This window comes from Tauraco erythrolophus, chromosome 12 (genome assembly GCF_009769465.1).
Source record: "Tauraco erythrolophus isolate bTauEry1 chromosome 12, bTauEry1.pri, whole genome shotgun sequence".
NCBI lineage: Eukaryota > Metazoa > Chordata > Aves > Musophagiformes > Musophagidae > Tauraco > Tauraco erythrolophus.
The window spans coordinates 24356574-24384440 of record NC_141476.1 but is presented as its reverse complement, the minus strand read 5'-3'; the positions used below and the strand labels follow the sequence as shown (position 1 = coordinate 24384440).

General features: G+C 45.1%; 1 protein-coding gene across 1 annotated transcript in view; it reads left to right on the top strand.

Moving 5' to 3' along the window:
* The first annotated feature begins 1529 nt into the window (after nt 1-1529).
* The window catches only part of BICD2 (BICD cargo adaptor 2), a 96119-nt gene continuing 69781 nt past the window's right edge, over nt 1530-27867 (top strand). The window contains exon 1 of the mRNA XM_086619333.1: nt 1530-1769. Coding sequence (XP_086475459.1) covers nt 1530-1769 — 240 coding nt within the window. The remainder of the gene's footprint in view (nt 1770-27867) is intronic.

Sequence of the window (27867 nt, the reverse complement as noted above, 5' to 3'; positions counted from 1 at the left end):
ACATAGTCAGAAGCTGAAAGTATCTTGAAAAAAACCTGCAGCCGCGAGCAAGTATGTTGCTTTATGTTCTAGACCTTGTGGAGTGCTCAAGCGTGTAATTGTTTTTATTATGTTTGGCATTTGTTTACCAGTTTGTTACCAGTTGGTTTTGACACTGGAGGGAACTCCGAGATGCATTTGCTGCACTAAAGGTGGGTGGAGCTGCAGGGGAGCCAGGCGAGCTCTCCTGCTGTTGGAGGGGCGTCACAGTCATCTCCCCAACTCGGGTGTAAAGCAGGAATATATTCACACCACCTTTATGGAGCTGCTTAGGAATTACCATGGTCCAACGAAAAGAGGTGTTTGGTTCTGTTCAGCTTCTGTTATGTTTTAGAAATTAACTCTACCTGTGGCAGAGAAGTAAGTATTCCAATTTCTGTGCCTTTGCCACCATACTTGCCCAATGGTGTAACTTGTAGCAACAGCTGACGACACTTTCCTACCAGATTGGCAACTCCTTTTTCAAGCCGCATGGTAAAGTTGCCCCAGTATTACCGTCTCACAGCTACTTATGCCAGTTGAACTTGCTGTGAAATTTCCCTCCTTCTGTTGGACGGTCGGGCAGTACCCGAGCATCTTGTCCTGTGGATGTGCTTATCCTCAGGATGGCACTGGGGAATGCCGGTTTTGTTCCCTCTCGGTGAACGGAGAACTACTTCAAGCAGGAACCGCGCTGTAGCTGTGCAGCACCGGAAACAAACGAGATCCTCCCAGCTCTTCGGTGCGGCCGGGGCTGACAGCAGCACTCCGTGTGTTAACCTTTTGTTCTCCCCATGCGGATACAGCCTGCGACACCCTCCATTCTGGCAACGGGAACCGTCCCGCCATATCCGCGGTTCCGTCCTTGCACGGGAGTCATCTTTTTGTACTCGACGGCTTCTGACACCGCTTGCCTCCCACCCGTCCGGAAAGCGCTCGTTAGGCGGGCGCGAGCCGCCGGGATGCGAGCGCGGGGCTTCATTCCCTGCTGCACTCCCGCTTGGCCGGCGTTAGGGTTAATTTTCGACGCGCGGCTGGCAGGCCGGGCTGTTAAACCTCGCACCGCGCCCTTCACAGCGGGATGGCTCCCGCCGCCGCCCCGCGCGCACGGCCGCCGCCCGGCAGGGGGCGCGCTCCCCCCCGCCGCCGCCACCGCCCCTCGCGGTGCATGCTGGGAGTCGCAGTCCGCCGGGCGGAGCGCCCCGCGGGGCGGCGGCGGGCGCGAACTACCGGCCCCGGCGTGCCGCGCGGCGCCGGCCCGGCCGTTCCTTTTGAATGATTTCACCGCAGTCGGCGCTCGGGGGGAGTCTCGCAGCAGCAGCGGCGGCGGCGCGGGAGGGTACGCGGCGCAGCGCAGCGGGCGCCGCGCCCGGTGGTGGCAGCCCGAGCGGGCTCTGCCATGGCCGCCCGCGGGCCGCGGCGCTGTTAGGAGCGGCAGACGGGCTGCGCGTTCGCCCTTTCTTCCTCCCGCCCGCCTCGGCGGCTGGGAGCCGGCGGCCGCCCCCGCCGACATGTCGCTGGCCATGGAGGAGGAGGAGTACGCCAGGCTGGTGATGGAGTCGGAGCCCGAGTGGCTGCGGAGCGAGATCAAGCGGCTCTTCCAGGAGCTGGGCGAGACCACGCGGGAGAAGATCCAGGCGGCGGAGTACGGGCTGGCCGTGCTGGAGGAGAAGCAGCAGCTGAAGCAGCAGTACGAGGAGCTGGAGCTGGAGTACGAGACCATCCGCACCGAGATGGAGCAGCTGAAGGAGGTAAGGCGGCGGCAGGTGCCGGCGCTGCGGGGCGCTCGGGCCCGGCCGCTGCGAGCTGGGGGGCGGAGGCGGTTCGGGGCGGTGGAAGCGGCGCAGACGCCGCCTGCAGACCCGGGGGTGGCGGTCGGAGGGTCAGCGCGCCCCCCGGCAGAATTTGGAGGGGGCGGCCGGGGCCTGTCTGCTCCAGGCTGCGCCCTTCGCCCCTTCCTGCTCCAAGATGACAGCTCTCGGCGCTGTCCTTGCCTGTGCCTTTCCGACCAGGAAAGGGAGAAAAAAAAAAAAGGCTTTTCTGTCCCTTAGCCCCCGTGTGCCACGGGGACGTGGGAGGGAAGCGGGTGGCTGGTTTTCCTCGTCTTCCCGGGCCCCGGGGCCCGGCACGGAGCGGGGCCGCGGTCACCGCGAGCCCGGGCGGGCGGCGCGGCGGAGGCGCGGGCCGGGCCGGGGGCGCAGGGGGCGGCTGTCACAGGCCCGGTGTGTGCGGAGGGAGAAAGCTTTGGTTGGTGCGAATGACTCCCTAAACGCGGACCACCACGACAATGACGTCGCGGGCTTTAGTTCACGCAGCTTTGTTTTGGCGCAGTTGCCTGTTATTGGCGCTTTTTTAAAAAAAAAAAAAAAAAAAAAAAAAAGAGGAAACTTCAGCTCTAATCTGTCCGGCACAGGAAGGTTTATCAGAAGAAATGCTGTTTTCTTAGGTCAACCAGCACATGAGTTTTTCTCGTACAAGATCTTCTCTAGATGTAGACCACAGGAAAAGTGCTGGCTCAGGAAGAGCCGGTGCAGAGAGTGGCACTGACGTGCCAGAATGGGTAGACACATGGTTAGCTCTCCTTATGGGAGCAGAGCTGGTTCCGTGCCAGTCTACTACACGCTGTGTCCCACGGGAGCTTGTTTGTCTGCCTGTACCCTTGGTCATTTCCGTGACTGTTTCCGTGCAGGCAAACCCTGTGCTGCTTTTCGACTGATCGAGGACTTACCTTGATTGCAAAAGATCTAATACAGCCTAAGAAGTGAATATATGTGGATTTATGTGACCAGTGCAGACTGTATCCCATGGGTCTTTGGTTTAGCTCGTTTGGTTGGAAACGAATTTAAAGTAACATCAAAATAAGCCATTTCAAAGGGAAAGTAGATACTTGTAAATGGACTGGTACAAGATCAGCGGAATCTGTGAACGCCCTCACTTCCTGCATCCTCTATATCTTTTAGTCTTGTAAACAAAGCTTTGTTCTGCTTTTATGATGTTAAACAAGCATAAGCAAAAGAGGTTAATTACTTTGAATTACATGGCTGTAAATTTGTTAGCTAAATCTGCAAGCTGAATTGATGTACCGTTATAGCTAAAGCCACTTGAGACCAACCTGGTTACAGCAGCAGAGGTGCTACATGAAAGTCGAGGGTGGAGGCAGTCTTGAAAGGAAGGTGAGAGCAATAGAGTTGTGCTAAAGGGAAAGAAAAGCCAGTAAACCCGTTTGGTAGGTGGGATGGGAAACATGGCATCGAGAGGTGAAGGGACTGGCCCAGCGGGTGGAAGCCAGGTCACCTCCGTCACAGGTCGCACTTTATTCTCTGGGCTGTGCTCTGTGCGCTTGGGCACTGCATGTTTTGACTTTCAGAGAGAAAAAGGCTTGGAGACAACTTCTTTTCATTCTTTTAGGGCTGCTGCTGCAGAAGCTTGTAAAAAGAGATTTTTTTAAAAATATGAAAATGGCAGGATCAGCAATGATTCACTCCTTTTTGCTTTTAACATTCTGATAGATTTGCTTTGTGTGTGCATGTCCCGTTGTAATTAAGTCAAAACCTGGGAGGCAAACAATTCTGGGAACAGCTTCAAGACTGTGCTAGTTAGCCTAAACAGGGAAAAAGCATTGCTCTTCTGGCTTTCTTGTGATGCTGTGGAGGAATCTGGTCTGCATTAGGTCTTTTAAACCTTTAGCAGATGCATGAAGCATGCTCTCAGAGGAGGAGTTTATCTTCTTTGCTGTTTATGAAACTTCTTGCTTTTCCCAGGCACATAGACGATTTGCTACATGTTAATCTCCAACCTAAAGGAGCTCCACCTTGGGTTACCTGAGGTTGTTCTTGGGGAAGGCAGAGGATTGATGGTGACCAGAACAGGAGTGCTTTCCATCTCTTGCTTTTTAACTGTGACTTCATGCAGCCTTGTAAAATACAGCAATTCTAGTCTCTACAAATCTTATTTTATTCTTCTTTACTACACCTGGAGACCTTAGGAGCAGAAGCTGTGGTCTTACTCTGGCCAGCAACTCAGCCCCACCTAGCCGCTTGCTCCTTCGCCCTGGGTGGGATGGGGGAGAGAATCAGAAGAGTAAAAGTGAGAAAACTCGTGGGTTGAGATGAAGACAGTTTAATAAGTAAAGCAAAAGCTGCACGTGCAACCAGAGCAAAAGCTGCATGTGCAAACAAAGCAAAACAAGGCATTCATTCGCTACTTCTCATCATCAGGCAGGGGTTCAGCCACGTCCAGGAAAGCAGGGATTCATCACATGGAACGGGTACACAGAAAGACAAATGCCATCACTCCAAACGTCCCTGCCTTCCTTCTTCCTCACCCAGCTTTATATGCTGAGCATGACATCATATGGTGTGGAATATCCCTTTGGTCAGCTGGGGTCAGCTGTCCTGGCTGTGTCCACTCCCAACTCCTTGTGCATTCCCAGCCTGCTCAGTGGTGTGGTGGTGTGAGAAGCAGAAAAAGTCTTGACTGTGCAAGCACTCCTCAGTGGTAACTAAAACATCCCTGTGTTATCAACACTATTTTCAGCACAAATCTGAAACATAGCCCCATACTAGCTGTGAAGAAAATTAACTCTACCTTAGCCAAAGCCAGCGCACCATGTTACGCTGAGTGCTGTGCAGGCACACAGCAAAGTTTCCTGTCTTGCCAGGTGGTGTAGATTTGGATGCACTTTAATTTGCTTAATGTTATGAAGCACCCCATATCATGGCCCTGTTTATACCGTAGGTAAATGAGATCCAAGCGTGGGAACTCGGTAATAAAGTTTGTTGAAAGTACAGGCTTTTCTGCTGCAGTCGTCAGATCTTCCATAGCTTTCTGGCCAGGTTCTCCTACCTGCCCCTCATTCCTCATTGTGACAGAATTTCATAGCCTTAACCTCCACAGTTTTATCCCTTGGGTAAGTGCAGTATTTGCAATTCAAGTCCTCCTGGTGAAGCTGGGGAGCTGTTCTGTCCTTGCTTTGAGGCTTCACACCAACCTGTCCTTAGTCAGGGTCCTTGATAAATTGTCGATTCTTCCCTGAATTTGTCCTTTTACCTGCTTGGGTGCTGACTTGATCTCATATCTTTTATGGTAATTTGTCTGCATTGCTTCTCTCATTTTTGTTTGGGAGAACTAAATTTAAATACAAACTGTCTCCCCAGTAAACTCATTGGTTATCTTGAGTTCCACCTTTGCTTTTTTAAAAGGGAATTGATTTCAAACTTTTGTGAAATATTATAGATAAATAACATGGGTTTCCCTAGTTTGGAGAAATAAGATATTGGCCTTCTTGTGGTGAAATACTACATCACACTGTATGTAATTTTTATTGTTTTTTTCCGTTCTAAGAGAGAGTAATAAAGAGTTGATTCTGTAGGCTGTGTTCAACTAGTAAGTCCTCCTGCAAGCCTTTGTCTGCGATGATGCTAATTGTGTAAATTATAGGGCTGCCTGAGCTGGGATTTCTGTACTTGCCGGGAAGATACGTAGGACCAGCTCTTTGTGCGCTTCAGCTCACAAAAGTGATTGTCTGGGGATTCAGTTATGGGTGTCCCTGATGATTTTAAGGGAATGCGGTGTGGCCGGTTGGCTTGGAGAAGGGGTTATCTGCTTTGCTCAGTACCTTCGAGTTGCTTTTGAGACGTCAGGTAGATTTATAACTAACTATTAGCTCAGTTATGAAACTGGCTGGTGTCCAAAGCTCCTTTCTGATTAGGTGGTTATGTTGTATTGGTGGTGGTAGACTTGTGTTTAAGTCCCTCAGAAAACATGGGCATTATATTATGAATTATTTAATTCTATAATAATGTGAAAATATGCAAGTAGACTGTTGGCTGTCCTTGAAGTCTAAAAGCATGTGTCAGTACATCACAGTTAATGTGATGTATATGTTCGTATATGGTTTTTAAGGGGGAGCGGGGAAAAAGATAAAGCTTACAGGAAGAATGTCAGTGAGTCTTCATTTCTTTGCAGGGTGGCAGTGGCTCTTGTTTCTGTTTTTTGCTTTTAAGGATCGCGTATTGACTTTATGCCACGACATGAGTTCTCTGTAGAGGATTCCTGGGTAGACTTGGAAGCTGTCTTTGAAGAAAAAAAACCAATGTTCAAATAGCATCTTGCTTCTTCATTTCCCAGTAAGCTTAAGAGGGGTGTATGATGCAACTGAGGTGCTACGTCCCAGGTGGTAATATTTGTGCTGTTTATTTGAATGTGCTGCTCAATTAGAGTGTACAGTATCCGTGATCACTGAAGGAAGTTTTGCTTTGCTTAATTCACTTATGTACGGAACAGTTAATTGGATGTGGGATACTTCATCCAGACTGGTTTAGCTGTGCGCCTTCAAAAATGAAGGAGAAATTGTTCCCTTTCCTGTACGCCTTATATAATGCTGTATACCTTATAGACAGACATATAAGCTGGTTACTGAAGTAGCAGCAATTTTCCTCGCTGGATTTATCTACTTTCAAAGCATTTTACCAGTTGTGCTGCTGTACTGCTGCGCGTGTTTTGTGTGCAGGAGCATAAGGGCAAAGAGGGAAGAAGTGGCTGGGGTAAAGCCACCTAACAAGCCAGTGGCAGACTGAGATTAAATCCTCTGTGCTCGTAGTTCAGTGCTGGATTGACCAGGTCTTTCCATTTAATGATGGTAAATAACAATGTTCAGTAGTAGTACCTCTAAGGCCTCGGGTACACCTCTGCAGCCTCCTCCTGACAAATGTTCCAGCGTAGTACTGATTTCTGCTGAAAGGGAAGGACCTTGGTGATGTTTGAGTTTAACAGTGCTGGAAGGTTAGAGGTAAAATCGAAGGGTTTAGTGTATGAAATAAAGGAAACGTTTTTTAAATAGACTAGCTTAGGTGAAATTCAATTCTGGTTATACATACGTAAATCTAGAATATGAAAAGTACAACTACAAATTGATGTTGGGGAACTGGTACCAGTTTTACACATACTAAGGGAAAATAGTTATACTTCTGTGAACTTGTGGTGATGGTTGCTTGGACTCCATCACCTACCACACTTGAAATGTAAGAAGAGAAAAGATTTGCTGTCTCTACTGTGAAATCAGACTGAAAACCCTGGGTGGGGTGAACAAAATATTCCTGTGTAAACTAAGCTTCTTGCATTTTGATAAGTCATAGTTGGGTTATGTTAAGAGTAGAGCCATCTGTAATTTTACTCTGATCTCTGCAGTGGTATAGACACTTAGTCCTGTGTTTTGGAAAAGCTACTTTTCTTGCACATCCTTATTTTGGAAAAAGCAAAGCCTGAGAAGTTAAACATTCCAGTTTTTCCTGCTGTACTAGAAATAGTAACCTGTAGAGCTTCATGTTGCTAACTTAATTTTCTTTGTCAGTGTTCCTTGTACTGCCTTTCTTAAGAATCAGAAATAATAATGTTCTTAAAGTGATGATTTCGGATTATTTTCTTGTGAAATTGCCAAATTTGCTTCTTGGGCTTTTTCTGATAAAATTCACTATACTTTATGTAGTAGAACAACCATAAATACGTGGGTGAACAGTAAGGACCTTTGAGTGGAATTAAATTACAAAAACCACTTGGTGTTTCCAGAGGAGTGGTTTTCCCAAGGCTGCTGTAGTCTCAGCTGAAAGCTGAGTCTTTGCGAAACGTGATTTTTATTTTTGTTTTGTAATAATTGTCTGTGCCTTGGCCTAGAGTGAGGGCTGTCCCTGACCCTCTAGCAAACACTAGATAATTTGTTTCTAATTTTCTACATTAATTAAACCCGAGGTTTCGTGAAACAAAAGTTTGGCAGCAGTAGTGCCATTGACTATGTGTTTTTTTCCTGGAAGTGCGGCAGTGCTGGGTGTTTGCTGTCCTGGTGGAGGAGATACAGTCAACTGCACTGTGGAACTAAGCCAAATTCTCCTTTTTATTGTTTTTTTCTCTCTCTTTTTTTTTTTTTTTTTTTTGTTAGCAAATGCACAGCGTGTGCGGGCCTGTCCTGTCTGCCTGCTGGGAATTGCAGTCTGGGGGATGCTGCAGTGGCAGCAGCATTGTTGTCAGGCTGGCGGGTATGGACAGGGTCTGTACTGGGACGCAGTCTCTGTTGCAAACACTTTTTGTCTTTGCCCAGATACACTGTTCCCATTAGAAACTCCCATTTGGCATCCCTCCTTCAGCGCGCAGTCCCGGGTGAGGGCACCTGGGAGCTGAGGCTCCGCGTTTGGGCCGGAGGGCTGCCTGGTGCTCGGAGCACAGCGACGGGATCAGCAGCCGCCGTCTCAGCAGGAGAAACACCGAATCGGCTGCTGCGCGCTGGCAGCCTCTCTGCAGGTGCTGCAGGGGGGGATTCCTTCAAAGCCATGTTGCCGAGGGCTTGGGAGAACCTGGGGGCTTCTGATGGGCGCTGCTGTGTGGGTGGCGGCGGTGTGTTCCTAGTCCCTGAAGCAGAAGTTTGTGCAGCCCCTGGTGTGACACAGATCCTGCCTGGAAACGGGAAGTCTCAAACCTACAGTCATCGATGTTTTGTCGCATGGGGTTTTCGAGCAGCTCTGCTATGGTGATACTCATGGTTTACTCGTTTCAAATCACAATTCTTGCTTGCCATTTCGATATCTGCTGGAACAAATCAGGTGTGGCAATACCTAATTTATCCTGTTGAATTTAGGACTGTTTTTCTTCTAATTCGAAAGAAAATTGGAATGATTTGGAAAATTGCCTGGTTTCCCTAGGAGAGGGGCGAGTGGGTGGGAATAGCAGTTTGCAGGTCTGTGTGCCGCCCTGGAGTTAAGGGATTCACCATTTCCTCTTTTGCTCTTCTGTATGTGCGGTTGTGACTAATCTGTAGCAGTGTGGGGCCATAAGATGACTTCCAGAGGGTGATGCATCCTCCAGGCATTCATTTTCTTGCTTTCTCTGCTTTTGGCAGACTGCAGAGAATTGTTTGTTCAGATCTGGTAACCCAGCAACAGAGGAATATAATGGGGGTTTGAAATATGATCCACAAAACCTTAGCAGAGGGAAGTGACATAAATAAACTTTGCTATCCAAATGAACACAGGAGCCTCCATTTCAGAGAACAGCTGAAGTTTTAAGTGTAATAGCTGCAGAACTGTGACTTTTTTCTTATTTTCCCCTTCCTCCAGCTTGTCTTCCTTCTTTCCACCTCCTGCTTTCCTTCTCCACATCTCTCACCAGCTGTTTTCCCTACTCTGGCTGAAATACACACCAGGCAGTGGAATCACAGAATCACGGAATGGTTTGGGTTGGAAGGGACCTCACAGATCATCCAGTTCCAACCCCCCTGCCATGGGCAGGGACACCCTCCACTAAACCAGGTTGCTCAAAGCTTCATCCAACCTGGCCTTGAACACTTCCAGGGATGGGGCAGCCACAGCTTCTCTGGGCAACCTGTTCCAGTGCCTCAACACCCTGAGAGGGAAGAATTTCTTCCTTATATCTAAACTAAATCTCCTCTCCTTCAGTTTAAATCCATTGCCCCTTGTCTTATCACTACACACCCTTGTAAAAAGTCCCTCTCCAGCTTTCCTGTAGGTCCCCTTTAAGTACTGGCAGGCTGCAATAAGATCACCCCGGAGCCTTCTCTTCTTCAGGCTGAACAGCCCCAACTCTCTCAGCCTGTCTCCATAGGAGAGATGGGTTTGCCACCTGGACTCTGGGCAAGCAAGGATCCATGTGGTGTCCAGAGGGTCCTTTACATAGAAGACTGCTTGGCTCTGGGGTCCATCTGCCTGGAATGTTTGGCACAAACATGGCTGAAGCACTGTGTGGGAATGGATGTGATTTCTCTGCAGTCCTGTGGCTGCGTTGGGCGCTTGGGTCGGGGAGCAGCTGTGCCATATGAGGACCTACACAGCTCTCCTGAAACGAATGGCGTGTCTGGTGGTGTGCTGCACTCCTGCTGTACAGCCCCGGCCTCTGCCCTGTGTCGCAGTCCTTTATCTCCTTAAATCTTTTGTTTTCACCCCTTGATTGCTGCCAACGTGCAGTCTGGCTCGTAGCACCGTTGCGGCGTGGTGCTGAGCGCTGTGCTGTAGGACACCAGGCAGTAATACGGTGAATTTGTTAGGAAGTCTGTCCGCATGTCCTGTCTGTCAGTGCTGGACAGAACTGGTCCCGTAGCTGAGCTCTGGCTCCGAGGCAGAGAAGAATACACTTCCTAAAGGATGGATAAAGTTATTTCTTCGGTATCACTACAAACTAAACAGATGTTTGAACTGCCACCTAACCTGCCAAAACGAAACACGTTTCATTTCTTCCTGTGCACAGTTTGTTACATCTGATTTTAGTCTCTTTCCAGGGTCAGAATCCTTTTTGTTTTCAAATGATCAATGGATGATGTTTGTTTGGAGCTTGTTCTGTTGCATGAACAGATGAATCTAAAGTAGAAGGGATTTTCTTGCACTCCCTGCACACGAGGCTGTGTGTGTTTCAAGGGGGATTTGGTTGTGATGCCCAGTGGGGCTGAGCATCACGACATGTCTGTAGTCCAGCCCTTGCCGGAGCTCGGCGGTGGGTCCCTGCTAGTGGCTGTGAAGGAAACTTTTTGACAGTAAGATGTTAGGAAGGAAACAGAGAGAATGCATTTTCAAGCAGTCAGTATATAATTATGTTGTGGGTTTCTCTGATGTCATATGGAGGGGGCATTCCGCCTTTGAAATGGGAATCGGCTGTTGTGGGATGAATGCGACTGTCCCCAAGAGGCAATGAGCAGAAAAAAGCAGCGTGTGTAGCGTGTGCCCTCAGCTTTGGTACATGCTATCAAAAGAAGAAAGTATTTTGCCAAAACATACTTCCCTAAATAAATTTTGGTCTCTGATTTATCTGGAATCATTTGGCAGTGGTCCTGATTTAAACTTTTCTCTGGCACAGTTTAATCCAGTGGCTTTCTGAGACTTGTATCAATGTGCATAAAGGCTCCAGTCTGACTTGTATCTTTGTTCACTGTGTTCAGCAGCTGTGCAAGCAATTCCACTTGGCTCCCTTTTGGTGATGCTTTCATAAAGTGTTTTTAACCACTTCTTGGTTAAAAACAAATATTCTCAGCTGTTAAAATCAGATAATTGTTTTTCACATAAATAATGTCTCTTGAAGTGGGGACCAGGGATTGATCTATTCATTTCCAGCTCAAATTTTCTTCTGTCCCCTTCAAATTTTATGTAAATGTACATAATTTTGTGACTTCAATCTCTGCCATTTCTCATTGCAAAAGTCCATTTTACACGTTTGTTAATGGTTTTCATTCTGTCACTCAGCAGTACTGGGATGTTCTCCCACATCTTACAGCTGTGGTGGTAGGCAGAGGATTTTAAAGAAGCATTTGCATTTTGAATACATCAACATATTTAGTGTGACAAAACGTATAAGAAAATGCAAACCTTTGTGCACCCTCTGAAGCGTCAGTACCCTTAAGAAGGCTTTGTCTTGGCCTTGTCGTCTAGAAAAACACGTGGATTTTCTTTTCTTCCAGTTATAATGGAACGATAAGCTTTGTGATCTTAAATAAATCCAACTGCTCTAGCTTTTGTCAGCCAGCTTTCTGGTCTTTCATAACAGTATGATGCTTGTTTTTAAATTTGAATGGCTGGATGGTTTTTGAGATGAATGAGATGTTGTTGTGTAAAAAGCTGTCTTATGTGTACACACACAAGTGAGTCTAATGTAAAAGTGGGATTTTTAGCATACTGTATGGCTACATGAAATCTGCATTTAAATAGTGTGAATGAGTCAAATTCAAGTGGATGAAAACCAGAACGTTTTGTTAAGTTGAAAATCCTCTTGCTATGGCAGGTTTATTGGGCATTGCTTGTGTGTGTGGAGGTCTGCCTTTCCTGGTGGAAGGAAGAGATGCGTACAGTAGATTGCAATTTCAAGTATTACGCTGGCCTTAGTCTTGCCTCACAATTTCTTTCGTTGTGTATCTTTAATAAGAATTCTACTTTTAATCCAAACTCCTTTCCTTTTTTTGTGTCATTGGTTTTGGCAAACGTTTTTGAATTTTTTTGGTTTGCTCATGATAGGATATAATGGTCTTTTTGTCCTGGCATTTTTGTGATCGAAACCATTTCAGGTGGGCAGGAAGGCACTTCCTTGTGCAGCAAACCTGTTCAGAGGAGACAAATGTCTGCCCCTCTAGCCTCAAATGCAGTTTTTCGTAGACAAAATCTTGGCTTTGTGCACTGCCTATTTATTGGCAGTGTTGCCAGTCTTAAATGCCAAGATAGCAGGAATCGTGCCTCTTAAAAAAAAAAAAAAAAAAAAAAAAAAAAAAAGTAAATCATGCCTACAGTTTTTTGAAGTGAGGATAGAGGAAGGAGGAATCGAGAGTTATGTTGACTTCTTTCTTTTGTGTTCCCACAGAGGCTAGGAAGTACCTGAACTGCCCTTGCATTTTCCTCTCCTCTCCTGAAGAGGACAAATTCCATGACTCCCCAGTAGTTGTGTTTTAAATATCAAATATTTTGAGACCTCTGATACTCATGAGACGGTTTTGTATTTGCAGATCTCTAGTGTTACCTGAGCATCTAACCTTGTACAGATGTTTGGGCTCCTAAACCCCTAATGTAAACAACTGCATGCACAAAATCATGCCCTTAACTCTGTAGCTGATTGGGGTTTAATATGAGTTCAGGCTTGCACGCTCAGAGAGCTTTTGTTGCAACTTTTCTAAAAACAGCAGAAGAGCAGCCTCTGTTGTGCTCTAATGACTTATAAAATGGGAGATTTAATAGGAATGCAGATGGACCTGGAAACTTAATGACCAGGATTGCAATGACCTTTCTTCCCTGACAACAGGAAAATTATGTGCTAGCATTTCCTTGGAGCTCTTCCCCAGCATTTGGTGGGACAGCAGGCGTGCTGCAGCATGGATGTTCAGTGAGACACTCTCGTAAATACTTGGATTTTGTTCTGCAGTTACAGCACCAGATTTTTGTCTTGTTTTTCTCTCCCCTTTATTTTAAATGGATTGGGAATGTTTTATGGGCAGGAAATGGGAATGGCTGTTTTGTGAGCACAGCTGTTTTAAATAAACTTAAACCAGTGGAAGGGTGTTGAACTCTCTCCTTTAGGAAATGGCCAAAAACCTCATGGAATTGGAATAGCTCATTTGCTTTTTGAAACAGCAGTCTTAGTTTTCAAACTGTCCCTTCGCATCCTTAGTTTACAGCATCACAAGTTTCCTTACTGAGGCTGTTAAGGATGTTTCCCTCATTAAATTTGTGAGACAGTAAATTGAAGGAAAGGGATTTTGGATTTTACACTTTACTACTGGAGGTTAATCTTAAATCAACATTCATTCCTCCTTTAATTATGTTTGAGGTTTGAATTTCTAATTCTTGTTACCCTTGTTGAGAAAGGAAATACATCCTGAAATTCGAAAAATCTGTTTTCAAGGAACGCTTAAGGTACTTAAGCAATTCTTGATAAAACTCCCTTAAATACAGTCCATGAGATTAGCGCTTTCTCTCACATTTGCACTAGAGTACAGGCATTTAAATACTGAATGGATGGACTTGGCTGATTTATTGTGACTTTGGTGCACTGCATTAGGAAATCTCTGAACACATCAAACCTAATTGTGAACACAAATTTTGCCATGACACGCAACTAACACAATGTAGATTTCTGTATTACATTGGAAGTTAATAAAGCATAGATGTGTATTGAATATCTTGCAGCAGGACACAGCTACTTGTGTTTTTATTCCTTACTTTCCGTGTGTACATATGCACGTCTGGCAAATTCTAGCGTTACGAGAAGACTGAAAAAGCTCAAGTCTGTCTTTTTTTCATACAGTGGCTAAATGCAAGAAGAAAAGACCTTCAGTCTGCTGCTTTTTTTAAGCATGTGTTTTGAAAGATGTTTATGATCATTCACTTTTTAATATATATAAGGAAAGGATGTGTAAATCATTCTGTTATGTAGATCTTGGCAGCTGCCAGTTGAGTGGGGGAAGGGGCAAGGAGAGCAACAACGAGATAGGAGCTACTGACTGAGCTGGTACCTTTAAATCCTTCTTTATGCTGAGCATTATCAAAACATTCCCCATGACTGCCCAAGGTTCAACACAAACCTCCTTTGGATGTGCAGCCTTGTTTGATACCTTTCACTGCTTCACCCCCCCACCTCCTTTTTTCCTTTTTTTTTTTCTTTTCTGGTCTTCTACAGTTTTGAAAAGGGTCTTATGTCAGCTTTCCAAATAAACTTTGCTGGAGAGTTTCGTTGGATCTGTGAAAGGATTTTTCAAGGCATCCTTCCCAAAAGTGAATTGGGTAGTTTCTTGTTTTCTGGCTGCTAGTCATTCCATGCTTGCCATTGCATGAAAGTTTTGTTCACATCCCTTCTGGTTGCAGTTGGCTGAATTCAATCTCCTAATTTAATATGTGTCTTTTTGGCAATCTGGTTTGGTTTTAAAATTCCTTTGTGTTCAGGAGATAAAAGGGAATACGTGGACAAGACAACAAATCTCTTTTTGTAGTTGTTTTTTTTCGAAGGGTGCTGTTTCTCTCGCCCTCCTGCCTGTCGCCGTATGTGTTGTGCACTCAAGAGCCGCAGTCTTCGTGGATCGAAAGGGAATCTCTGAGGCTCGGGGTGACCGAAGCCGGACAGGCTGCACGGGGAGGGGGGTGGCAGGGAGGTCTGTCTGAGCTCCCCGCTCCCCACGAGAACAAGGAGAAACCCCAGTTGCTCGGTTGGACAGACATCAGCCAGCTCCAGCCTCTGTCCTGCCCTCCGTCATGTGTTCCTCTGCAAACCCACAGGGCTTGGGGTTTGTGTGTTACTGCTGCTGTTGTGAAAGCCCCGCAGCTGGAGGCAGAGTGCTTTGCATAACCTTTACAGGGCTTCTCCTTTTTCTGTTCATGAAGGGTTTTTACCAAAAGGCCTTCAAAAGTGAAAGCTTAGAGTAAAATAAGAAATATTAGTTTTACTTGAAATGTAACATTACTTATCTGTTACAAGCCTGTCATATTTTTCTTAAAATGTTAGCAGTTACTGTGTGTAGCTGTTGCTTTCAGTTGTAGGTGTGCTGTGTTTTGCCTTGCATGGGTTTATTTATATAATAAAAGTTGCATTGGGAATTTCTGTATTCCATATATGAGTTTTATAGCAATGCCAGGTGTATGAGCATATGCACAATTGACTTAAAAATAAACTGGTAAGCCTTGGCCCAGTCTGCTTTGTCTAAAGCATAGTTAGCAGGAAGGAATGTTGTTCTGCCTCTGGACAAGCAATGTCCAGACAATGGAGCTGTCTTACTCTTTGGGACTATTTCTAAATACTGGCCAACTTCAAATGAGAGTTTGTCTTTGCAGGACAGGTGAGTTTGTCAGTGGTGGAGAGCTGTTGATGGTCTTGTAGCGTGTTAATAGCTTGTGTGTCCCTTCTTGATCAAGGGGTGGTTTATCTGGGGGAGCATGCTGGGTGCCATGGTGGTGAGCAGTGCCAGAGGGGATGTTCCACTGGGAAGGTGCCACCCAACAGCACGTAGCCGACTCATCAACTGCGATGAGAGACTGTGCTTTCGGTGTGAGAATAAGTGAGATTCACCTTGCGATGGTTTGGGGCTGGGATGGATGGGAAGAGCTCAGGACATGCTGATTAGCACACTGGGCTCCTCTGGCTCCAGGGTAGGATTTGAAGGTTTGAATATAACATCTGCTAGATGCCTCCGGCAGCGCCTTCATTCCAGCCGTGTGTGACTCGGATGCAATAGGTGAAATATAAGGCAGCTATTTTTGTAAGTTTCTTCTTTTAGGGGCAATTAGTACTTTTTTTTTTCTGCATGAGTGCAGCCCATGTTTTCTACTGTGAGTCCCATTTGGGAAGCTATTTAAAGGTGGGCTGAAGCCAAAATATCCAAACTAATCCCTGGAAAATGAGACCGACTGCACTTAACTGGCTAAATCAGAGCAGTGTTTGGGGACTAGGGGTGTTTTAAAACATTTCCCCCCTCCCCCACTGGTTACAATGGAGTCTTGTTCTCAGATTCTTCAGTAATCGTAAAAATATTTTAAGAGCACATTTGAGTCACTTGGAACAAATCCAGCTGTGGAGTTGTTTAGCTCCAGCTTCGAGTGTATTTGTGTTGCTACTGAATAGTTCACAAAAACTGAAGACTGAACCATAGCACATACATAATTAGCCACAAACATCATGTGTCATATTTAACTTATTTTCCCCTTTTCTATTTTTTACCCATAGGTTATGGAGCCTCCATCTTTGGAGGCTTTCAAAACCCAACTGGACCATGTCCTGAGCAACCTGCTGTAGGTGGCCCTGCATTAAGCAGGGGAGTTGGACTAGGTGATCTCCAGAGGTCCCTTCCAGTCTCAACTCTTCTGTGATTCTGTTATCCTGCTGCTTATATGTGTGTGTTTTTTACAGACTGTTCTGTATAATATGCCCCATAGTTTGGGATACAGTCCTAAAGTTTGAACTCGTTTTTATGATTCCCCCCCAGCTATATTTAGGCAGTGAATACTCGCTGAATGATTGAGTAGCTGAATCTAGATTTTTAGCAAGTGGAGCATGTGAGGCATGTTAGTTGTTTGACTGGATTTCGGGAGGGCCGAAGGAGTGCTGGCTGCTGGGACACTTGCAGCATTACCTCTTGGGAAAGGAATGTGGAGAAGGGTCGTCTTCTGTCAGTGTCAGGCCTTTCACAGGCTTTATAGCTTTGTTCCTGCATTTAGGTTTTTGCAGTGATCCCACTCATCGCTCTCATGTTGACGAGTTTTGAAGCCCTTCTCTCATCCCTGCATGTATTCTGCATCATTCTACCCTCTGTCTTGCAAACTGCTGTTTAACTCCTAGAATGGTGTGCTTGAATTATGGTCACCTTTAATTTCAGTGAGGTTCTGGGGTGGGAAGAATCCTATATTCTAGGATTAATTTTGACTCAAGTGAGCCATGATTGATTATACTTTCCTGTCCTCCTGGGTCCCCAGTGGAGGTAAGCACAGTGGTGAATTGGAGGGAAACTGTACCTAGCTCTGTCCATGGCTAGTAGAATCAGACTTGAAGTATGTATCTTAGCTTGTGACTCCTCCTTTCTGAATTTTGGGAGGTTTTTAGGAAGGTGTGTTTGTTTTTTTTTTTTTAGGTTTTTTCCCCACTGAGGGCTGGGATGTAGGTTTTGTGTCAGGGCTGCTGGGACTGCAGACTTGAACATCGGGCTGGCCTGGAAGTTTGGAGGAAAACTTTCCCATTGTAAGGCTCTGTAATTCAGTCTTTCGTGCATATGTGCTAGGGTAGGGTGAGCATATCTTCTCTGGCAGTTTCATGTTTGAGACACTCCCCCACCCAAGGATTTACTAATAAATCAGCTTGACCTTATCCTCTCCGTGGAAGGAGAGAAGGAAGAGAAATGTCTCTAAAGATTCCTTGTTGCCTACTTGTTTGACTTGGGAAACAAGCAGACAGCAGGAGTACAGTAAGAAATGTGGTGACAGAGCTGCCAATATCTGCAGGTACATCTGCATGGAATGAAAGCTGCGTGGACTTACATTAGCTGCTATACTGGTTTGTAGCTGGTGGTTCTACTCTAGCCTATGTGGCCAAGCACCCTAAAACATAAATGAGTTATTGGGACTGAAGCAAATGGACCCTTTTAACGTGACACAAAGCCCGTTAACATCAAATTTGGTCTGGTGTTCCCTCTGACCTCCTCATTGTTAGGGTTTGCGGGGAGCGTAGTAGGGCATTCATTCCTTTCATGCTCCTCAGCGTGTGAGACTGCAGCTGGGGAACGTCTCTTGGAATTTGGCTCATCCGGGGAGGCTTTCAGGGCTGGCAAAGCCCCTGCAAGACGTCTGCTCACTTTAAGGTTCTTGGCTCTGGGAATTGTGAGAACCGGCCTTAAAGAGCGTTTATCGACCCCGTGATCTACCCTGCCTCTTCTTGATCAGCGTGGTTGTGTATGCCCTTATTTTCATGACAGACCTGTCCTGTACTCCCTCACAATAGACCTGCAATAGCATTAAGGTTGACACTGTATGTCTATGTGTGCTTCACAAGGAGTGTATTTTCTCGTCTTATTATCATTGTACTCTGTGGCAGGGTCATCTCCATAGAAAGTGATTAATTTGATGAAAGTATTTCTCTTGCCCTGGGCTCCTCTTTTTGCTGCCTAGTACCATGCTGTGTTAGTCATGTGTTAGCTTTGTCCTACTGCACATAATGTTCGGCTTTGTATGAAGAATGTGGCCTTAATCTTCAGTGGGCATCGCTGTACAAGGCAGTGGAGCCTCCACGAGATGTGAAGTTTATGCAGCTCTGAGTTTTGTTTTATTCCTCTTGGTTCAGTGAGGCTCTAAAGCTAGGTTTTATTTGTAAAAGATTGACAGAGCTATGAAGAACAGCCCAGTACTTGGTGTCTGTGTGCACATGAATGCTCTCCAATGCACAGGCTTGGATTGTTTAAGTCTTCCTCTTGTGTTTTAAGATAAGTTTTAATGCTGCCTTTGGAACTGGTGTTGCAGCAGAGCATAGAGTGTTTCTTAGTGTCTTGAAATTTCAGGACTGTAGATAATGTGTATATTTCTATTTCTCTTTCTTCTCGGAGTGCAGAAAACCACTGTAATAGTGGAGAAATTACATTCGAGGAATTTGAATAACATCTGTGAGGACAGCTAGAACTCCTCTTACTCCATTTCTTTAGTTTTTCTTTAACTTTGAGGCCTTCATGTACCTGAAAACAGTGTTTGTTTATAATGCAACAAATCAGCTTGCTCAAATTCCAGCTCTAAATGTGAAATGAGCTCTTAGAGAGACAGAGGATTCTTCCTTGTAGTCTTAAAAAATAAAATTCATCTGCTTCAGAATGTCACTGAGTGCAAAGTGGGTCTCTGTGCTTCTCTCAGTTCTGCATCGGGATCGTAGTTTGGTTTTGAGTTAATCATGCTTTAGACGTTAGTCCTGTATAGACGTACCTGATGTTTCTTTGGAGAAGGAACAGCAAGGGCACCAGTGACAGTGAATGCATGAAGTGTAATAATATCCAAGGCAATGGAAAGGTGGGTAGCATGCTGTTAAGCGTGCCCTTAAGAACAGCCATATGTTTGATTCTAAAAGGCTGAAGAATGTAGCTTTAAAACTTACTTCAGTCCTGGCTTTGCTCTTTACTACAGTCTTACACTTGCACTTCTAAACCCGGGAAAATGTGCTTTCGATCACAGCTCTTGGTGATTAGGGCAAACACGAGTGGAGATGTGCTACAGCAGCTCGTGAAGCGGAGCACAGAGGTGTAGCTTAACGCATTCCGTGGCACTGTAACCATCCCAGTTTATCTGCTGCATCCCTGCTGTGTGGCTGCAGTGAATACGTATTGCGCATCTGGGGTCTGGTTTCTTGCCAGGCCCAGCCTCTGTCTACAGGTAATGCATGTCTCTTAGCACATGACATCTTAAATGTAGTTGGATGCTTTCAGTCGTCTGTTGGCGGATATCTTCAGCGTCCGTGCAATTGCATCGGAGCATGCGGAATTGATACACACTTGATCCTGGGGAGAGTGGCAGAACAATGAACTTCTTTTATCAGCATGCCAAGAACATGGTACTTTGCAGTGGTTTGTTCAGGTAGGTAATATTACACAAGCACTCTGAATATTTAACTGCAAAAACTTATTCATCATTAAAAACCAAAACCAAGCAAGTCGAAATCCCGCTACTGTTTGTTCCTCTAAAGTGGCTTCCAAGGCATTTTTGAGTGCAATACCAGGCTACTTGATGTTGAAGGGAACTTAAATGTTTTGAGAAGATTGCCCTGGGCAAATGACACCGTTGTTCAAGTCAGGTATTTTCTCAAATAATGTGCAGTATTTCAAACCAGTGTGTGCTTACTTGCCAAAACTGAAGTTTGGTCATCTGCTTGCTTGTCTGCTTGCATGTGTGAAAACTAAACAAAAAGTGTAGTTCTCTCATACTGGTAAGTTTAAACCAGCACTGTTCCTTGCCCAGGCTAGGGTGATTTCCCTGTCCTACGTGAAGACTTAGCGGGAAATGACGTCTTGCGTAGACTTGTGTCTCTGACGGTTACTGGTTAGCTGGATTTGGTTAAGGTGGGATGTTTCTAAGGACTCTTACACAGCTCTGTAGGAGGCCATGCTTTTTGATCTTTACTTTGGAGACCAGCATGGGAGGCAAACTTTGGCCTTCGGCTGAGGTGTCGGAAGCAGTTACTGCACAAAGGGAATGGGGGCAGTTGGCTGCCCATTCACATCTGAACAGCAATGTGGTCCAGCAGCCAGAGGCTTGCAACTGATATTCCCACTCCTACTTTCTCCTGCCCTTGATTTTGTTCCTCTTCCTCAGTTTTCTCCTGAACTCCATTGCAGTCTCTGCCGTGCAGGTTCCTGTGAGGCTGTCAGAAATACCAGGCACTGCCAAGCATGAGTAAGAAGTGGAGGGGGAGGAGGTTTCACCCTAGCCTTGACTATGTGTAGAAATTACTGCTTTTCATTGAACTTTTAAAAATAAAGCTGGCTCGAGTTAAATTGTGCAGTAGGCTCCAGGATGTTCTATGGCAGCCTAAACTGGGATTATTCCAGTTTATTTTTCAAGCACAGATGTAAGACAGGTGTTACTACTGCATCAAAATCAGTTTGAACAGGAATTAAATTTTCCTGCGCTCGCTTCTGGAACAGCTTTAAGATTGCTCCAAAAGACATTTGTAGTGGACTCCTGAGTGGCTATGAGCTGCTGGATCTTGGCAGGGATCTGGAACCCTACACCTGAGGCATGTCACACATCTGCTCCGGCAGAGCTCTTGCTGCCAAAAATAGCTCCCGATGCCTCTCTCGCCGGCACCAGGAATGGCAGAGTGGCACAGTGAGCCACAGTCTGTGCAGAGGTGCCTCTGCTGACCCGGCCAGGCTGACACCGGAACAGAAGGAATTGGCATCTCCTCTGAGACAGGATCTGTGCCTGAACTAGGCGGGCCCCGAGCTGAGCCAGTCTGGGCTCTGTGATTTCCTTCCCTTTCTGAGGAAAGGGAAAGCTGCCGGGCACCTCCTGCCTGCCCTCCTCTCCCTCGCCCCGCTGGGTGCTGGTGGCCAGGGCAGCCGTTCTGCCCAGCCCCGTGCCTGGCCAGTGACAGCCCGGGATGGCTCTCTGCTCCTGGCCGTGGAGCTGCTGCCGGCTAGTTGGAAGCTTTGCAGGATAAAGGCTTTTCATTGCTGCCCATGTCTGCCAACTCCTATTGCAATTAAAGGGTAATCTTTTCTAAATGGTGCTAAATTAAGGGTAAATCCCTCCCTCATGCCACATAAGAGGATGAATCCCTGGTTTTCTAAAAACAGCTTATTGTTTGGGCCACTGTCCAACCGACCCATACAACAATGGTCTGGATAATTTGATTGTTGAGAGGGCTCAAACTTTTTGCTCTGTTTGTGTAGATCCTACTTGAAAGTTCCCTATGGAGGATATGGAGAAGTAGAGGAGTTATTTACCACTTCCTTATGTTGTGTTCAGTCTGAAACCTGGGCGAAGTTTTTGCTGGCTGAACCCCTTCCCCTGGCTGCCGCGGTGTTGGGGAGGTGACTTTCCCCGTGACCGTGTGTGCCGGGTCCGTGCTGGCAGCGCGGCAGCCGCTGGCCCTGCGTGGCGTGAGCCTTGCGTAGAGGGAAATGGTCCTGGCAGCGTGCGTCGGTTTGTTTTAATCAGGGCAACTGTGTGCATGAAAGTGTTTATTTGCTTATAAATATGTGGTTTTGTTTTTAAAAGGGTTCTTAAATAAATGCAGTTGAGGAGTAGGGAGGGAAGGGGCAAGAACAGGAACACAAATTGGTGCCAAACTCATCAGTGAATGTGCTATTGTAAAACGTATCTAGAAGCTTGTGTTTATTCCATGTTTTAACACAAGTTCCCTGGGGGAGAATAATCATTTGGGGAATTTCAGTGGCATGATTCCAGCAATAGGATCTGAAATCCTGTGATATTATAAAGTCGTATTATATAAAATCCTCTATTGTTATATAAGTTTTTTTTTCCTTCTCATTCACTTATGACCAGATATATAAATGTCTGTAACGTTCCTACAAAGATCAGACCTGGTTTTGGTTTTCTTAAAGGGTATGCAGGCTCCAGGACTAGATGACTTCTGAAATGGTCTGGCATCACCAAAGTGTAAGAGTCGGTGGTTTTTGCTGGGATGCTGGCAGGTGGGTTCAAATGCATAACCTCCTTGGGCAGCTGAATCTTCATAGAGGTGTTTGGATTATAATTAATGGCAACAAAACCTGCATTATGTTCATACCAAATGTGAGTTCAGAACTTGAGTCAAGATGAGTTTACTTGGTTAAAGATGGATTTTCAATTAGCAGCTACCATCTGTAGCAAGTGTTCAGAAAGCAGCTGCACCCATGTGAAGGGCCTCTGGCTGGAGATATGGTAAAAATCTTTAAAAGACATCCCCTGTCTTGGAAGACAAAACCAAGCAAAATTCAAGAGCTGGCCCAACAGCTGCGCTGATGGGAAGTGGCCTTTGAATTAGTCCTTGCAGCAGTTAAAAAGTGAAGTTCCCTCACACGTCCAAAATCCTAAGTGAAGTTTCCTGTATGCCTTTTTTTTTTTTGAAGTTGATTGACATTTGTTTCTTTTTAGTGGGTATGGAAGTCAGTGAGAACACTGCTGAGGAATGTAAGCATTCCTCTCTGCTTCCTGCTGCTCTGCTGCAGTCTCCTGCCCTGCCGGGATGTGATGAACTTGTGAGCACAAGAAGATAAAATTAGATCCATTCAGAGGAGAAAGAACACATCATTTTTATTTTTAAGCACTACCATGCCATCGCTTCATTAGCACTATTTAAAAAGAGACAGTCTGAGCTTGGCCCTTACCTATTTTGATTATGTTTCTGTGTATGTGGTTCTGTCTCGTGGTGTTTGTCACACGGCTGCGTGTGCCGTCTGCCGTGCAAACCAGAGCTCTGCACACCTTTGCGTAGTGGCTGTACCATCGTACCGGTTCTGCATCAGCAGCTCTTCGTACCTAAGTTTGCAGTTGGAAACAATTACCCATGGAGCAAGGCCGTGAAAATGAGATTCTTGTCTCCTGAAATCATGAAGCACGTGTCAATATTTTTAAATTTGTCTGGAGGAGGGGAGAAAATCAGTTCGCTAGATGTATGTGCGAAGTCTCAGTCATCTTGGTCGGAAATTAATTCTTTGAGATACAAGATGCGTTTATGTCTTGACTTAGCTATAAACAGCTGTATTCCACCAGCTATTTTAGGAGCCCTAACCTAACTCTGATCTGCTTTCAAAGACTCCAGAATTCACGGACTTAATTTACTGCCTTTTATTTCTGCATGTCCGGGGCTTTGGAATAAAGTAACAATGTAGATTTTTCAGGTTTCTTGTCTTTGATAATTTTGAGCAGATTGCTAAAGCTTGATCCACTCCTTTCCTTTGTAATGTTTTTTTTTGCAGTTTCTCCCTGCGTGTAAATCCATCATGCTGTTTGAACATCTTTATTGCTCTTCATTGGATCCTCTGTAGCACTAGTGTCATTTCAGGCTTCAGACCTTGGCTTTGGACTCCAAAGACAGAGATTTTCAAGATAGTCTTCTGGAACTTGTTGTAGCGATCTATATTTTTGTTGATTTCTAACTGTAGTTAAACCACTTTTCTGCGTGCTCTGCTGAGCAATCCTCTGAAGAGTTTGGTAATGCTGTCTTTTCTGTATTGAATCTTGAAAGTTTTGATGCATCATTTCACTTTGAAGAATTTTTGGGGTTTTTTCATGGTTTCCTTTTCTGTTGAGATGCTTTACAGTTAAAAATCTACATGAGTTTTCTTTTCTTCATAGTCTTAATTAACAAAAAAAAAATCCTTTGGCATTACCGAAAGTAATCAGCCTCTTGTCCTGTTGTAATTCAGTCATTTATTTTACCTAATTCTAGTCTGTCTCTGAAGACAACATTTTTCCTTACTCTTTCCTATTGCTCGCTTGCTGCTGCATTGCTGACAAGGACAGGCTGCTGACTGTTGGGTTGGTTTTGCTGTTTTTTTGTTTTTGTTTTTTTTTTTTCTGAAGACCTATTTTATTTTCTGGTGTGACTTTTATTTTTTTTTAAATGACAATTCCTCTGAAATTTTTTGAAGTTGGGAGTAGACCACTTTCACCCATTTTTGGGTTTCTCAGATTACATCTGATTTGGAGAATTCTGACTTTATGCTGATTTTTGGACACTGGGCCTTCGTGTGATAAGGTAGCTAGACAAGGAGTCTCCTGTTGCACTTAGCAGCTCGATCTTTGCAAGTGATGAGACTCATTCCCTTCCTCTCCTCCCCTAGGCAAAGCTTAAGCTTGTCGTGGTGAAACTGAGAAGCTTCTGTATGAGAAAAAGTCTTGTGTTTTAAATTGCTCTTTTTGAAAATCTTGAAATACATGACAGGCTTTCAATTTTCTTAAGAGCTGTAGTTTCTCTCGGGTAGAAGCTTAGACCGTGCCTCACTTGTTATAAAAGTAAATTACCATTTGGTCCTTTTCCTGTCCTTCCATAATCTGCTTGAGACCTGGCTGTGGTTCGGGGCATCCACAAATGTGCATGTGAACATGTAGGTCCTTGTCAGTGTCTGTCCTTAAATCACATTCTCCTAGTTAGCCATGGCAATGGAAGTGACACTGTTGTGAGAGGAGAGGAAGCTGCAATGTCCTCATTGTGAATCCCAATGGCATGTGTTTGCCGTAGGAGGCCATCAGATGAAAGGTGTGCACTCGCTTACTCTACAAAAAAGATGTGTCTTGCTGTACAAAAAAGATGTGGACAGGGTCCAGAGAAGACACAAAGATGATGAAAGGACTGGGAAGGCTGTCATATGAGGAAAGGCTGAGAGAACTGAGTTTGTTCAGCCTTGAGCAAAGAAGGCTTAGGGGAGACCTTATCACCACGTCCTAGTGTTTAAAAGGTGGCTACGAAGACGGAGACTTCCTTTTTACAAGGAGTCCTTTTTACATGGGAAAGATGAGGGGTAATGGGTACAGCTTACTGCTGGGAAGATTCTGATTGGGCACAAGAGGAAAATTTTGCACCATGAGAACAGTCGGCAGTGGAATAAGCTCCCCAGGGAAGTGGTGGATTCCCTGACATTGGGCACTTTTAAGACTCGGCTAGATAGGATGCTGGGCCATCTTGTCTAGACTGTGCTCTTGCCAAGAAAGGCTGGACCAGGTTATCCTTGAGATCCCTTCCAGCCTGGTATTCTATGATGGTCTGGCATTTACTTGCATGAGGGCAAATCTGCAATGTGTCTGGTGTGATAAGTGGAGTCATCCATATAAACGATCTGTGTGGAGTAAACTCTGGAACTTGAACTTTCAATGCAGGGATCGTGCTGACTGGTCTGTCTTTTATTTTTAAAAATAAATAAATAAAGGGAATTTGGAAAGCTTTTGAGAACATGGATTTTTTTCCACTGACATCTTTTGGTGAAAGGAGGAAGTATCTAAATGAATTAATTCTGCCACGCAACCCATGTGGACACACTGTAATTCCTATTTGACTCAGAAATGTGCCAGTTTTGAGGAAGGATATCTGCTTTTTTTCTCATCGGTTTCAGTTGTGGTGTTTAGTGCAATTTGAGCAAAGACCGTTATTGCCAGCTAAAGTGGCAGACGTCACTTCTGCTGTTTGCTGGTTTTATTTATGGGGCTGAACTTCAGGAAGACCTGCCCTGCTTTGTGTACATGGGGAAGAGCAGCTCTGAGAAGTAGCTGCCAGGTGTAATCATAGCTCTAGGGACCTTTGTGCTGACATGCACTGTTTAATTCCTCCTGAAATCGAGACTGTGTGGCCTCTTTCATGGAATTTCTATGAGTCTGTTGATTTTAATTTACCTTCTCCTTGTTTCCATGCTAACTTGTCTGTCACCATTTTTCCTTCTTGCTTAACAGGGGCTTAAGACTGCGGGATGTTGAAGGGCTTTGTGCTTTTGATGATTGCCAACTGATTGCTGTCATACAAGGTTATTCCTGGTGTAGCTGTATTTCATAAATAGAAATCCAATACCTACTACTAAACTTTACTGTTTCGTGCACCCTGCACCTGGCTGCATGTTTTGTTTCTAGCTTGTAGCTTCTGTGGCTGTTCGCCTGTATTCTTCTTACTCTAACCCGTTTGCTGCACTTCAGGCAGGATACATAAAGTCACATAATGTCTTACTGCAATCCAGTTGGATCAAAGCCGTTCTGCTGGGCTCTCAGGGAGGAGGACCTACAACAGTAGCCTCTGGGCTGTGTTTGGCTGCTGATGTCGGTGCGGTCCGCGTGGACGCCGGTCACAGGCATCCTGTGTGCAGAGCACAAGCTGGACGTTGCCTGTAGTGGGTGACTTCGCATCGCTTCAGCTTTGCTTTCGTGGCAGCTCTGTGCTGGTGAAGATGCCCCTGTTAACAATGGCAATTTTTTTGTGTGTGAGCGTGTTAGACTAAAGCCTGGTGAGGAGAGCTCTATGCTTTAGGGGGATGGATAAATTGAAATTTGTAAGACTGTCTGTGTTAAATTTAAATCTAATTGAAGAAAAATTAATTGGCCAAAGGGGCTGCAAGATTCTATAAAGCAAGATGGTTTCAGTCCTTTGGAGAGTCCTAAGTTAAGGAATGTGCAAGGTTTTAAACACAAGGGCTTGGGTAGTTGGAAGAGTGCAGGCACTAAGGGATGGATGCTTTTAACGGGGATTTCTAATTCATAGCAGCAGGAGCTCTGCATTCACAGCCTGGGAGTGGTGATTTTTTTGTAATTCTAAACAACACATGATCCTTATTAAAATCATTAAGAGCTGAAGAATGAAGACTTTGTTTTAGTAAATTTGTTTTTAGCACAGACAGTGGAAAAAATTAGCATCTGCATTGAATGAGGCTTCCTGGGTGTGTTTAAGTTGTCTCACTAAAACCAGCGATGGTACAAAAAAGTGGGGAGAAATCACAACCAGAACGGCATATTTGCAAATCTGCAAAAGATTTCAAGTATTCTGTGTGCTTTTTTCTTTCTGTGATACAAACAGAACCTAACTGTGTAGCGTGGATGAAGACTTAGTTATCTCTTCTGATGTGGTCTATTTTCTGTACTTGTTTTTATCAGTCTAAATCTTTACTAATCTTCCGCTTACATTCCTGCAAACGAAAGCAGAAACTTCAGCACCGGGTGTAAAATTTAGGGGAAGGTAGTGGAAGCAGGAAAGACTTTGTTCTAAAGCTTCGTCTTTGAGCCAGCAATTATTGCTGGGAATGGCAAGAATGGTATTTGTCAATAGTTAACTACAAAGGTCCTTAAATTGTTCCTGTGAGCTTTGGGGTTTGTAGGCAGAGGAAAAATGCCTTTCTCTCATATGGTGGCACGTCTAGTTAATGTGTGGCTCTGACATCCATTAGGAATTCACAAAGTGTGAAAGCTTTAAAGAAAGACCGTAGGTTTTGTTTGGGAATGTCAAAGTGGTTGATGTTATGGATGCCTTTTGTTCTGGCTTTGGGTGGAATTTTGTGGCTCGTATTGATGCTGCTACAGGTCAAGGTGCTGAAGCCTTCATGTCCAGGCAATAAAAGAATGGGCTTGTATTAATGTTGATTTCATCAATGTATTTAAGCATCTCGATATTCCTAAACAATTCTTTAAAATTCTACAGAATTGCAGTTGTTATTCGTAATTGAAGAACTCAACGTTAGTGAGCAAAGCCCAGTGCCGGAAGGTTGGATTCTTTGTGGTTGCCTGTGGGATAACAGGAATTAAGCCACCTCTCGTTATTTGGTGCCAGATGAGAACATCTTTATTGTTCAGGTGAAGTCTTTGATAAAGTCTGAGATCTGTACACAGGGTAGGTGGGTACCTGATTATCACTCCTCAGGTAGTTGGTAAATGAGTATCTGGAAATACAGTG